General features: G+C 44.6%; 1 protein-coding gene across 1 annotated transcript in view; it reads right to left on the bottom strand.

Annotated features, from left to right (window-relative positions):
* NF1 (neurofibromin 1) overlaps positions 1–12,262 on the bottom strand; it is a 5,218,972-nt gene that overhangs the window by 3,050,954 nt on the left and 2,155,756 nt on the right. The window contains exon 21 of the mRNA XM_044054637.1: positions 3,404–3,543. Coding sequence (XP_043910572.1) covers positions 3,404–3,543 — 140 coding nt within the window. The remainder of the gene's footprint in view (positions 1–3,403; positions 3,544–12,262) is intronic.

Genomic DNA, 12,262 nt, shown 5'->3' on the forward strand with positions numbered 1-12,262 from the left:
TGAGGTATTTGCTTCCCACAAGAAATACAATTATTAACTTTTTTCTGACATCTGTCTGGAGCAAGAAAAAAGTTTCCCCAAAGGGGTACTTAGCTTTTAATGAAGACTTCGGATTTGAAATTCAAACACGAAATTCTCAGGAGTCGGCCGACTGGCACTTGTGAACTACTTTTTCTTCGGGCACCGCGTGGCAAGAAATACTGAAAAAATGGCGTCAGCTGCATCTTTTATACCCCGGGCGCACTGATGTCAGGGAGGAGGCGACAGCAACAGACGCCAGACCTAGACTTTGGAATTCAGGCCGACTGCGGGTAGCCTACCAGCAGGATAACCCAACTGTAATGACTGCAACAGTGAAACACGATGAACATCAGCCTTGAGTAAAAACCTTGTTCTTTTTCCTGTTCTGGTACTGGCTGAATGGCCCCCATATCCATGAGAGATGTAACCTGTTTCTGTGCCTCTGCCCATTGATTTTTGGACAGATCTGGCCAACCGTTTGCCATTGGCAGAGTGTGGAAATGGAATCTGTATCCCTGTGATACTATGTTTAGTACACACTTGTCCTGGGTTATTAACTGCCAATTTTGAGCAAAAAGTGCTAATTTTCCCCCTAAGGGTGCTACCAAAAGATAAGTGCTTGGTGTAGGCAGAGGGAAGTCATTGGGACTATTTTCTGTAGGTTTACACTTCATATCCTCCAGATTTGGAGGTAGAAACGCCCCATTGCTTTGACCTGTATGAATCTTGCACCTGGTACCTGGAACCCTTAGGGCGTCTGGATTTGCCCCTTTGAGCTCTGTCTGACACAGGAAAGGACCAATTCTTTGTAGGCCAGTGTCTACTGAATCTTGGTGGCTGCACTTGTAAGAAGTCTTTAACAGTTTGCATAGACTTAGCTTTTTCTTCCATTTTCTTTAAAACCTCTTCTGCCTTAATACCAGAGTATCATGCTGTAAAGGTGCATCTAGCAATTTAGCTTTAACATGATCAAGCAAATTTTGTTCCTTTAGCCAGGCATGCCTCCTAATCATAGATCCAGTAACTGTGGCCCTGCAGGAGGCCACTAAGTATGCTTTCCAACCTATTCAGCTGCATGCAATAATTCCTACAATTCCTTATTTTCTGCAAATTCAGAAATCAACATAATTTTCTGTTTCAGCAATCTCATAACATGTTGTTGATACTTAAGCATATGAAATTGACAGTTTAAGGCTCTGATTGCCAAGGTTGCAGATGTTTAAACCTTTTTTCCCCATCTGTCCAGTGCCCTTGAATCTCTGTCAGAGGGGGTAGGATTTTTTCCTATTGAGGCCTTAACTCCCTTTGGACCCTGTGAAATAGTTTCAGGATCAGCAGCAGGGTTTCTAAATAAAAATTTATTAGAGTCAGGGACCCCGTAATATCTGTCAGGCTTACTGGGAGCCGGAGGTAAGGAGTCAGGGGTCAAGCTTGACTCCAAAAACACATCATCCACAATGTTTAACACAGGGGGAATGGCTAAAGGCCTGTGCTGAGGGAGAAGGAAATCCCTGAGCCTTTTTTTTGATTCTGAGAAACCTTGACTCTCCCAGTGAAAATGCTCCCTCAAAGTATGCAAGGTTTCCCCACATGAATAATCCTCAGAAGGAGATGCAGATGGTATAGACTCCTCTGCATCAGAATCCTCATAGGGAGGTATAGATAATTCCTGATCAGAAGAGGAATCAGAAGAAACAGAAACCTGATCTGAAGATTCATAATCAGTGTCTTGCCTAGGCCTCTTATCTGGAGGGGGATGGGTACCCCTGATCAAGGTAATAAGGTCTTCAGCCATTTTGATCATCTGTTTTTTTAGGCATAGAGGCCTGTGCATGTGGCTCATGCGTCGTTTTTTTAGTTTTAGAAGTTGCTTTTGTCTTTGGTTTTGCAGCTGTCGTCGGTTTGATATACAAATGTTGAGGTCTGAATACACCCTCAGAAGCTGGTACCTGCTCAGCGGCTCCGGACTCATCAGAGGGAGGTACATCCGTCGGTCCAATACCTTGAGTATCTTGCGGCATGCCGGACTCCACATGGGTGTCGGTAGAAGCCTGCGACTTGAAGGTAGTGGGTATCAGAGGCTGCGAAAGCGCCTGAGTACCAGCGAACCGACGACTGGCTTAGAAGCTACGTCGTCGGTTTTGGATCTCGACTGCCTTTCTCTGTCCTTTTCTTTGCGATTTTTATGTACTCCAGTAGTCGGATTGCTATCCGACATTTCTGGGTAGTTAAATCTGTTTCCAAAATACTTTGATACAAAAATATACCGACGCTTAATAGTGCTTTGGTTAAATCTAGCACAAAACCAACAGCCAGGTACGTTGTAATCAGGGCCTAGGCAAGGAATACAGTATAAATGGAAATCCTTATGATGTATTTGCTTCTCACAAGTAATACAATTATTAACTTTTTCTGACATCGGTATGGAGCAAGAAAAAAAGTTTCCCTAACGGGGTACTTAGCTTTAGTGAAGACTTCGGTTCTGAAACTCAAACTCGAATATTTCAGTAGCTGGCTGACCAGCACTTGTGAAATGATTCTGGTTCGGGCACCGCATGGCAGAAAGACTGAAGAAAATGGTGTCGGCTGCATGTTTTATACCCCTGACGACCTGACGTCATGGAAGAAAAGACAGCAACCGACGCAGGACCCAAGACTTTGGAATTCAGGCCGAATGAGGGCAACCTGCCAGCAGATTACCCAACTGCAAGAACGGCAACAGTGAAACACAAAGAACATCTAAAGGTACTTTAAATGGCTTGGCAATGCTAAGCTCACATCCTCAATCTAACTGTTTTTAGTTTCATGCAAACCTCTTCTTGCACTTCACCAAGTGACTGAAACCACCTCTACCTCTCTGCAAGATGTACAAAGCCTACATCAGCTGTTCACTCCTGGTAGCTCTTCCAGTGCTCAAGCCACTAACCAAACTATGAATGGCTCAATGGTAGTTGGGACTTCATTCTTCTACATTGCAGAAGTAGGCCAAAGATTCTAAGAATTTCATCTGCTCTGCAGTTGGCTTTTTCATCTGTTGCTTTGTGTGTAACTGAGTTTCTCCTTCTATAAACTGGTCTCAACATGTTTGGGGATGTCCTCACTTTCTTGTTTTACTTAAAACCCACACCAGTCTGATATCCCATAGTCTGGTGTCCCACAGTGCTTTACTACTGATTATGTAGGGATCTGGCCTTGCTGTGATCCACTTGACAGATAAGTTCAAAGAGTTGAGACTTCTAAAATACAAGTTCTCTGAAAGCAAGAAATGTACCACTAAACATCTCTCTGAACCTTTAAGTGGTTAACTGTACAACAGTTTCTTCTCAAAACAGAAAATATTTTAACACAAGTAATGACTTAAAAATGATAATGTGATACAAACCTGACCAGATTGAGCATCATTGTTTCAATACTAGCCTGTCCAAGGTGCTCAGAACTACCTTCAGTGTGATTATCAAGCAAGTTCTTCAGAATTGCAATCGTCTGCTCTACAAACTGCGTGTTGGTATCCGATAACAAAACCTAAAGAGAAGCCCAAATTAAACAAATATAGAAGTCAGATGAAAACTAATTACCTCACACAACAGCAAAGATGACTTCAGAATTAATCTTTAAGACCCACATTTCAAAGAACTGCTGCATCAGCTGTAAATCACCATATCCATAGGCTTTATTTATCAAGACTTCAAAAATATGTTCCAACTGTATCAGCAGAACTGACAAAGAACCCTTTTTTCTATAAAATGTGTTTTTGAGCATAGCTGTGCACACCATGCATGCCATAACACAAGTCTACAATATAAAAGCACAAAAATACATAGACACTGTAAATTGCTCTCATGCCACCAGCAAGCACCTTCCTGCAAACAACGATGGCAGTAAAAATCTGATACTTACATTATTAAACAAGAAATAGAGAAGTCTATATTTGTGCCATTTACAAGAAAAGTATAACTGTGTACACTTACCATAAAATTTAGATGTTCGAGTGTATTCACTGTTGCAGTCATTACATTTCGGTAATCTGCTTGCAGGTTGCCCTCAGTCGGCCTGATTAACAAAGTCTTGGGTCCTGCATCGGTTGCTGTCCCTTCTTCCATGACATCAGGGGTATAAAAAATGCAGCCGATGCCATTACATCAGTTTTTCCTTGCCCCAGATGTCAGGTGCCCCCCTAATGGGGAGCAATTAAACATAAAAACATAAAGGTATACCTCCAACAAAAAAGCAAATACACCAAAAAAGCATTTAAGCATAGTAAAGGAAAGTAGAGGTATAGCCAAAAGAAGTTAGTGGGCAGGAGGGAGGGTAATTGGGACTGCAACAGTGAATACACTCTAATATCGACATTTATGGTAAGTGTAACCAACTGTACTATGTTCTTTGTGGTTCACTGTTGCAGTCATTACATTTGGGTAGATTCCCAAAGCTATGTTGGAAGGAGGAGTTTAGATAGCATTAGGGCCAGCTATAAGGCCCTGCAATACTGCAGTGGCAAAAAAAACTGGCAAATGATAATGGTTGGTGAAAGTATGTACAGAACTCCAGGTAGCAGCTTCTAGGATGTCCCTGGTAAGAACACCTCTGAGAAAGGCTGTAGAAGTAGATGCAGCCCTGGTGGAGTGAGGTCTGATCCCCTAGGGGATAGGTTTTCCATGGTGCTTATAGCAGAAATTAATGCAATGGCTTATCCATTTAGAAATGGTTTGTTTTGAAATAGCCTTCCCCTTTGCCTTTGCAGCAAATGCTACCAGCAGTTGTTCAGATTTTCTTTGAGGTTTAGTCCTGTCCAAATAAAATCTAAGTTGTCTGTGCACATCCAATGAATGAAGAATCCGTTCCCTTTGTTCTGTGGATAGGAAAAGAAGGTTGGCAAATGAATGGACTGATTAAGAGCCACACTGGATACCACCTTGGGCATGAAGGATGGATTGGTTCTGAGTGACACCCTGTCTGCATGAAAGATGATGAAAGGCTCCACTGCCATAAGGACCTGTAATTCAGATACCCTTCTAGATGAAGTGATTGCTAAAAGGAAAGCTGTTTTCCAAAAAAAAAAAATTAAGTCTGCAGTAGCAGCTGGCTCGAAAGGAGGTAGAGTGAGTTTCTCCAATATAAAGTTAAGGTTCCAGGCTGGGGTTGGAGCTCTCCTAGGTGGTCTCAAATTTTTGGCCCCTCTGAGGTACTGCTTGAGCAGTGAATGAGAGAAGAGGGGAGATTCTGTGTTATATTGAGCTGAAATGGCTGAGGCGTGGATTTTAATGGAGGAAAAAGACAGACACTTGTGAAGCATCTCAGTTAAGTATTGCAAAATCTGAGGTAAATTGGGCGCAGCTGTGCTCAATCCTTGTTCCAGGCACAGAATCTTTTCCAATTTTCAGCATAAGATTTTCTAGCACTAGGCCTCCTTGCTTCTAAGATGACATCCATCACAGGTTTGCTGAGGGATGGTAAGGGAGGGATTAAGTAATTAGCCAGGCTGCAAGGTTCAGTGTTGGACACGGAGGGTGCAGAATCTGGTTCTCCTGCTGAAACAGCAGGGAAGGAGTCTGAGGCAGGTGCCATGAAGATGACCATGACACACTGCGCAGGAGGGGGTACCAGTGCTGTCGCAGCCAGTCTAGCGCCATCAAAATCATCCTTGGTTTGTCCCGTTTGACTTTTAGTAGTACTTTGGAGAGCAGAGGCAGCGGGAGAAAGGCATAGACTGACAGGTTTTTCCACCTGAAAGACAGAGCATCCACTTTCCAGGCTTGTTTGTGGGGAGTTCTTGTGCAAAATTTGTCCAATTGGTAGTTTGGGGGGGGGGGGCAATCTGGTCTATATCTGGGCTCCCCCATTCGCATGTCAACATGTTGAAAATCCTTGGTTCCAGTTTCCACTCATGTGAGTCCATGAGGTTTCTGCTTAGTCCGTCTGCCAGTGTATTTAATTTTCCTGGCAGGAATTGAGCTTGTAGGTGCACTTGGTAGCTCAAGGCTGCGTTCCACAATGTCATGGCTAGTCTGCAGATGGGGTAAGAATGTGTACCCCCATGCTTGTTGATGTACCACATAAAGTACAGTTTTGTACCTACCATAAATGTAGATGTCAGAGAGGTATGCATCTGCAGTCCTAACATATGGGTTGTCCTGCCTCAGGCAGCCCTTCAGTCGGCCGGATTCCAAAGTCTGGGTCTGGCCTCGGCTGATGTCGCACTTCACCCGACGTCATAGCTGCTGTCAATTGGGTATAAAGGCATCAGCCGACGCCATTTTCCTCAGTGTTTCTTGCCCCAGATGCCAGGTGCCCTCTAGGAAGGCTAAATTTGGATAAATGCAAATGATTCCAAACAATAGAGAGCAAACAAAATACACATGTATATACATATATACAAACAAATACACCATAATAGATTCCCCCAGCCAGCTACAAGATGGGCAAATACCCTAGGAGTACCACAGAGGGGAAGGAGGGTGGGTAATCCTGACTGCAGATGCATACCTCTCGGACATCTACATTTATGGTAGGTACAAAACTGTACTATGTCCTTCAAGGATGCATCTGCAGTCCTAACATATGGGTAGAATACCATAGCCAAACTGGGGGTGGAGGCACTAAGAAGATTATGGTGTAGTTAAGATCCCTTGCAAAACAGCAGTGGCAAAACCTGCTCGGGATCTGGAGTATAAAGGTAGATTGTAATGCTTGGCAAATGTATGCACGGAGCTCCAAGTAGCAGCCTCTAAAATGTCTTTGGTAGCCACTCCTCATAAGAAAGCTGTAGTAGTGGCTGTAGCCCTTGTGGAGTGAGGTCTGATGTTCTCTGGAGTTGTCTTTCCATGAAAAGAGTAACAAAATCTAATGCAATTTCCTATCCATTTTGAGATTGTCTGTTTTGAAATTGCTTTTCCTTCCATTCCTGTTGCATATGCTACCAGAAGCTGGTCAGTTTTTCTATTGTTCTTGGTTCTGTCCAGGTAGTAGCGCAACTGCCTGTGCACATCCAAGGTATGCAGTAGTCTTTCCCCCCTGTTCTGTGGGTTGGGGAAGAATGTTGGTAGGTGGATTGCTTGGTTCAATGATATCCTGGAGACCACCTTTGGCATAAAAGTAGGGTTAGTTCTCAAGGACACTATCCTGATGGAAGATAAGGAAGGGCTGTACTGCCATTAATGCCTGTAATTCAGATACCCTTCTTGCTGAAGTGATTGCAAGCAGGAAAGCAGTTTTCCAAGATAAGAACTGTAATTCTGCTGTTGCTGCTGGTTCAAAAGGGGAAGTGTTAACTTTTCTAGCACAAAGTTCAGGTCCCATGTAGGCAAAGGTGGCTTCCTTGGAGGCTTTACATTTTTAATACCTCTTAGAAACTGTCTGAGTAGAGGATGAGAGAAGACTGGAGGATCCATGTTGTATTCTGCTGAAATTGCTGATGCATGAATCTTAATGGAGGAGTAAGACAGGCCACTGTGGAAGAGTTCTGCTAAATATTCCAGGATGTTAGCTATGTTTGCCAATGATACATTTTCTCCTTTTGCTGCACTCCAAATGAGGTATCTTTTCCATTTTGCTGAATAAGTTTTCCTTGTGGAGGGTCTGCGAGCCTCCAGGATAATGTCTTTAACCCTCTGAGATAACTCTGGGTTATTTTGTTTTATGTAAGGTTCCAAGCAGCTAGCTGCAGTGTTTTCAAGTTTGGATGCAGGATCTTGAAGTTGTTCTGTGTTAGCAGTAAAGGAACTAGAGGTAGAGGCCATGCGTGTGCCTGAGACATACTCCTCAGTAGCGGGTACCAATGCTGCCTCGGCCAGTCTGGAGCTATCAGGATGATTTTTGGGTGATCTTCTTTGATCTTCAGTAGCACTTTGTGCATCAAAGGAAGAGGTGGGAATGCATATGATGTTAGGTTTTCCCAACTGAAGGATAGGGAGTCCACCTTCCAAGCAAGTGGGTGGTATGTCCTTGTGCAGAATTTTTTCAATTGGTGGTTGTGTGGGGATGCGAATAAGTCAATTTCTGGTAGCCCCCATTTCTTTGTAATGGATTTGAAGATGTCTGGATGCAGCATCCATTCATGGGCATCCGTGGTAGTTCTGCTTAAGGTGTCTGCTAGTATATTTTCTTTTCCTGGCACAAATATAGCCTGGAGCTGAATGTTGAGGTTCAGGGCCACATTCCACAGGTCCATTGCCATCCGGCATAGAGGATATGAATGTGTGCCTCCCTGCTTGTTGATATACCACATAACTGTGGTGTTGTCCGTCCTTATCAGCAGATGGCCTTGTTGAAGAAACGGTCTGATTGTCTGAATTGCCTGTTTCACTGCCAGCATCTCTTTTTGATTTATGTGAAGGTTCAGCTGGTCTTGTGTCCATAGGCCTTGTATACACTTGTCTGCCATGTGTGCCCCCCAACCGAGGTCTGAGGTGTCCGTGGTGATAGTCTGGCTTGGGTAAGGGCTGTGGAAAGGCAGTCCTTTGTTCAACTGACAGGCCTGAGCCCACCACAGGAATTCTTGCTTCAGGCATGGGATTATTGGAATTTGGGTTTCTAGGCTGTGCTTGTGCTGAGACCATAAATTCCTTAGGTACCATTGTAACTTCCTCATATGTAGTCTGGCATGTGGAATCAGTATTATGCAGGATGCCATGTAGCCTAGGGCTTGCAGGACTTTCCTTGCTGTAAGCTGGTCCTGCGTTGTTAATGCCATGAAATAGAGTGGTAGTTGCTTTTGCTTTTCTGCTGTGAGATATGCCATTTGATTTGATGTGTCCAGTTCTGCCCCCAAGAATGTTATCCTTTGGGATGATACCAGCCTTGACTTTTTTATGTTGACTGTGTATCCCAGGGCTTGCAATAGGTGAATAACCTTTTCCAGATCTTTTGTTAATTTGACCTTGTTGTCCGCTTGTATCGGGCAGTCGTCCAGGTATGGATACATTTGTATTCCCTGAAGCCTGCAATGAGCAATTACTGATGCCAGGCATTTCGTGAATACTCTGGGCGCAGTAGATAAGCCAAAGGACAATGCTGAGAATTGATAATGCTCTGATCCTGCAAGAAATCTGAGGTATCTTCTGCAATCTGGTCGTATAGGGACGTGCAGATATGCCTCCTTGAGATCTAGAGTCACCAGCCAAGACTCCTTGCCCAGCATGGGAAGAAGTTGCTGTAGAGTCAGCATTTTGAATTTTGGAACAATGAGATATGTGTTCAAAGTGGACAGGTCGAGAATAGGTCTCCATTGGTTTTCTTTTCTTGGCACCAGGAAAAGTATGGAATAAAATCCTTGTCCTTGTTCCATAGGCGGTACCTTTTCTATAGCTCTCATCCTTAGTAAGTGGTTGATTTGTTCTAGAGCGTTTGTTTTTTGGTTTGGTGGTAGGTTTGGCATTCCTCTCTTCCTTGGTAGAGTATGGAAGTGAAACCGGTAACCTTTGTCTATTGTCTGTAAAATCCATTTGTCTCCTGTAATGTACTGCCAGTTTACTGAAAATAATGCTAGCTTTCCGCCTAAGGGTGCTTCCAGTTGTTCCCTGGTAGGCGGTATCAGAATTAAGTCACTGTGACTGTCCTGTGGTAGTGGTAGTAGCTGGGTCTGTGGCAGTACTTCTCTGGTTGTTAGGCTGCCTGTAGGCACCTCTAGATTGACCTCTGCCCCTTGGGCGCCTATTTCTGCCTCTCTGTGCTCTGGTGGTGTCTGGAAAGGACCAATTCTTTGAAGGCCAATTTCTACTAAACCTCGGAGGCTGGACCTGTAAGAAATCCTTGACTGTTTGAAGAGATTTTGCTTTTTCTTCCACCTTCTTTAACACTTGCTGTGCAGGGGAGCCAAACAAACTGTGTTTCTCCATGGGAGCATCTAGGAGCTTTGACTTTACATGGTCTGGTAAGGATTGCTCTTTTAACCATGCATGCCTTCTGATCACTGTACCAGTCATAGCTGATCTAAAGGAAGCCTCCAGTGCATCATAGCCGCATTTTAAAGAATGATTACTGACCTGCTGAGTGTTATGTACCAAATCCTGAAGGGACTTACGGTCTATAGGTTCAGGAGAGGATAGTTTTTTATTTAGCTGGTCTAACAAAAATTCCTGGTATTGAATCATGTGGAATTGGCAGTTTAAGGCCCTAGCCGAAAGAGTAGCAGAAGTATAAACTTTTTTACCCCATCTCTCTAATGCTCTAGATTCTCTTTCAGAGGGGAGGGGGTTTTTGGCAGTTGCTACAGCTTTGGGGCCCTGAGAAATAGTTTCAGGATCTGCAATAGGAGCCTTATACAAGTGATAATGTGTGTCCGGGATCCTGTAGTATCTGTCGGGCTTAGCAGGGGCCGGGGGAAGAGAGTCAGGGGCAGTACAAGCATCATTAAATGCATCATCCACAACTGTTAGTACTGGAGGAATGGCTAAAGGCCTATGCTGTGGCAAATGTAAAAAGGTCCTAAGCCTCTTCCTAGACTCTGAAAAATCCTGGCCCTGCCATTGAAATTGTTCTCTCATAGCATGCAAGGTTTCCCCAAAAGAAAATTCCTCAGGAGGAGAGGCAGAAGGAATGGAGTCTTCTGCGTCAGAGACCTCATAAGGAGAATAAGGGCCTTCTGGAGGATTTGAGTTTTCTGAATCATCAGAGGAATAATCTGAAGAAACTGGCTCAGGGGGCTCTGCTCTAGGCCTCTTCACTGGAGGGGGATGAGAGGCCCCGTCAGGGTGAGGATGGGATCCCCTGATCAAAGAAATGAGGTCCTCTGCCAGGCTGAGCATTTGGGAACTAGAGCTAGGCCTGTGTGAGGGGGTTTTAGCAGGCAAGGCCTTAGAAGATTTAGCTGCTTTAGCCCTAGAAAAAGCCTTGATAGACATGGAAGCAGGGGGCCTAGCAGCTCCACGTGCAGGAGTAGAAATGTCTAAAGGAATAGTATCTGATAAATCCTGGGAGCCTGCTACAGCGGGAGAAATTTCAGTAGCAGATTCAGCCATGCTGTGTGAGGCCTCGGCTGTCGGAGGTATGCCTTTGGCCGAAGGAAGAACCGTGGACTCGGTTTCAGCCGAAACCGAGACACTCGCGGTTGGCTTAACCGTGGTTTCGGCCGAAACCACGGACCGCGAGTGTCGGCCCTTTTCCTTACGCTTTTTAGCTAATTGTGAAGTCGGAGTCTCCAACGGCATTTTGTAAGCAAAAGCGGGACCAAAAAACTCCTCCACCAACTCCGACCGACGTCTAAGTGTCCGTCGGTTGAAGGAAGCACAGGCTAGACAAGCTGCTACGTCGTGGTCTGGGCCTAAGCAAGGTAGGCAGTAAGAGTGGAAATCCTTATGAGGTATTTGTTTCCCACAAGTTAAACAATTATTTACTTTTTCTGACATCGGCTGAGGCAAGAAAGAGTCCCCAACGGGGTACTTAGCTTTTAAGAAGTCTTCGGTAGTAGAAATCTCTGGATCTGACCGACCGGCACTTGCGAACAGCTTCTGCTTCGGGCACCGCGCGGCAAGAAAGACTGAGGAAAATGGCGTCGGCTGATGCCTTTATACCCAATTGACAGCAGCTATGACGTCGGGTGAAGTGCGACATCAGCCGAGGCCAGACCCAGACTTTGGAATCCGGCCGACCGAAGGGCTGCCTGAGGCAGGACAACCCATATGTTAGGACTGCAGATGCATCCTTGAAGGACATCCGTGGTGTTGTCCGTCTTTACCATTAGCTGTCCTGGAAGAATGTAGTCCTTGAAGGCTGTCAGAGCATTCTGTTCAGCTAACATTTCTTTTTGATTGATATGCAGGTGCATTTGACTTGGGTTCCACTTGCCCTGAATGCAATTCCCTGCCAGGTGAGCCCTCCATGCATAGTTTGATGCATCTGTTGTTAGGGTTTGGGCAGCAGGGGGTGGTGTGAAAGGAAGTCCCTTGTTCTGGTGGCAGGCCTCTGCCCACCAAAGGAACTCTAGGCGTAGGCAAGGTATGATAGGAATCATTGTTTCTAGGCTGCGAGAATGTTGACTCCATAGACTTTTTAGATACAACTGTAGTTTCCTCATATGCAGTCTTGCACATGGAATTAGAAGAATACAGGAGGCCATGAACCCCAAGGCTTGCAGTATTTGTCTTGCAGATAGCAGGGTATTTGTGGCCACTTGTTTTAAGTAGGTTGTCAAATGAATTTGCTTTTCTGGCGTGAGGTAAGCCATCTGGGAAATTGTTTTTAAGCTTGCTCCCAGGAATGTAATTTGTTGACAGGGTACCAGTTGTGATTTCTTTTTGTTTATGGT

This window comes from Protopterus annectens, chromosome 13.part0 (genome assembly GCF_019279795.1).
Source record: "Protopterus annectens isolate FY-2018-M chromosome 13.part0, PAN1.0, whole genome shotgun sequence".
Classification (NCBI taxonomy): Eukaryota; Metazoa; Chordata; order Ceratodontiformes; family Protopteridae; genus Protopterus; species Protopterus annectens.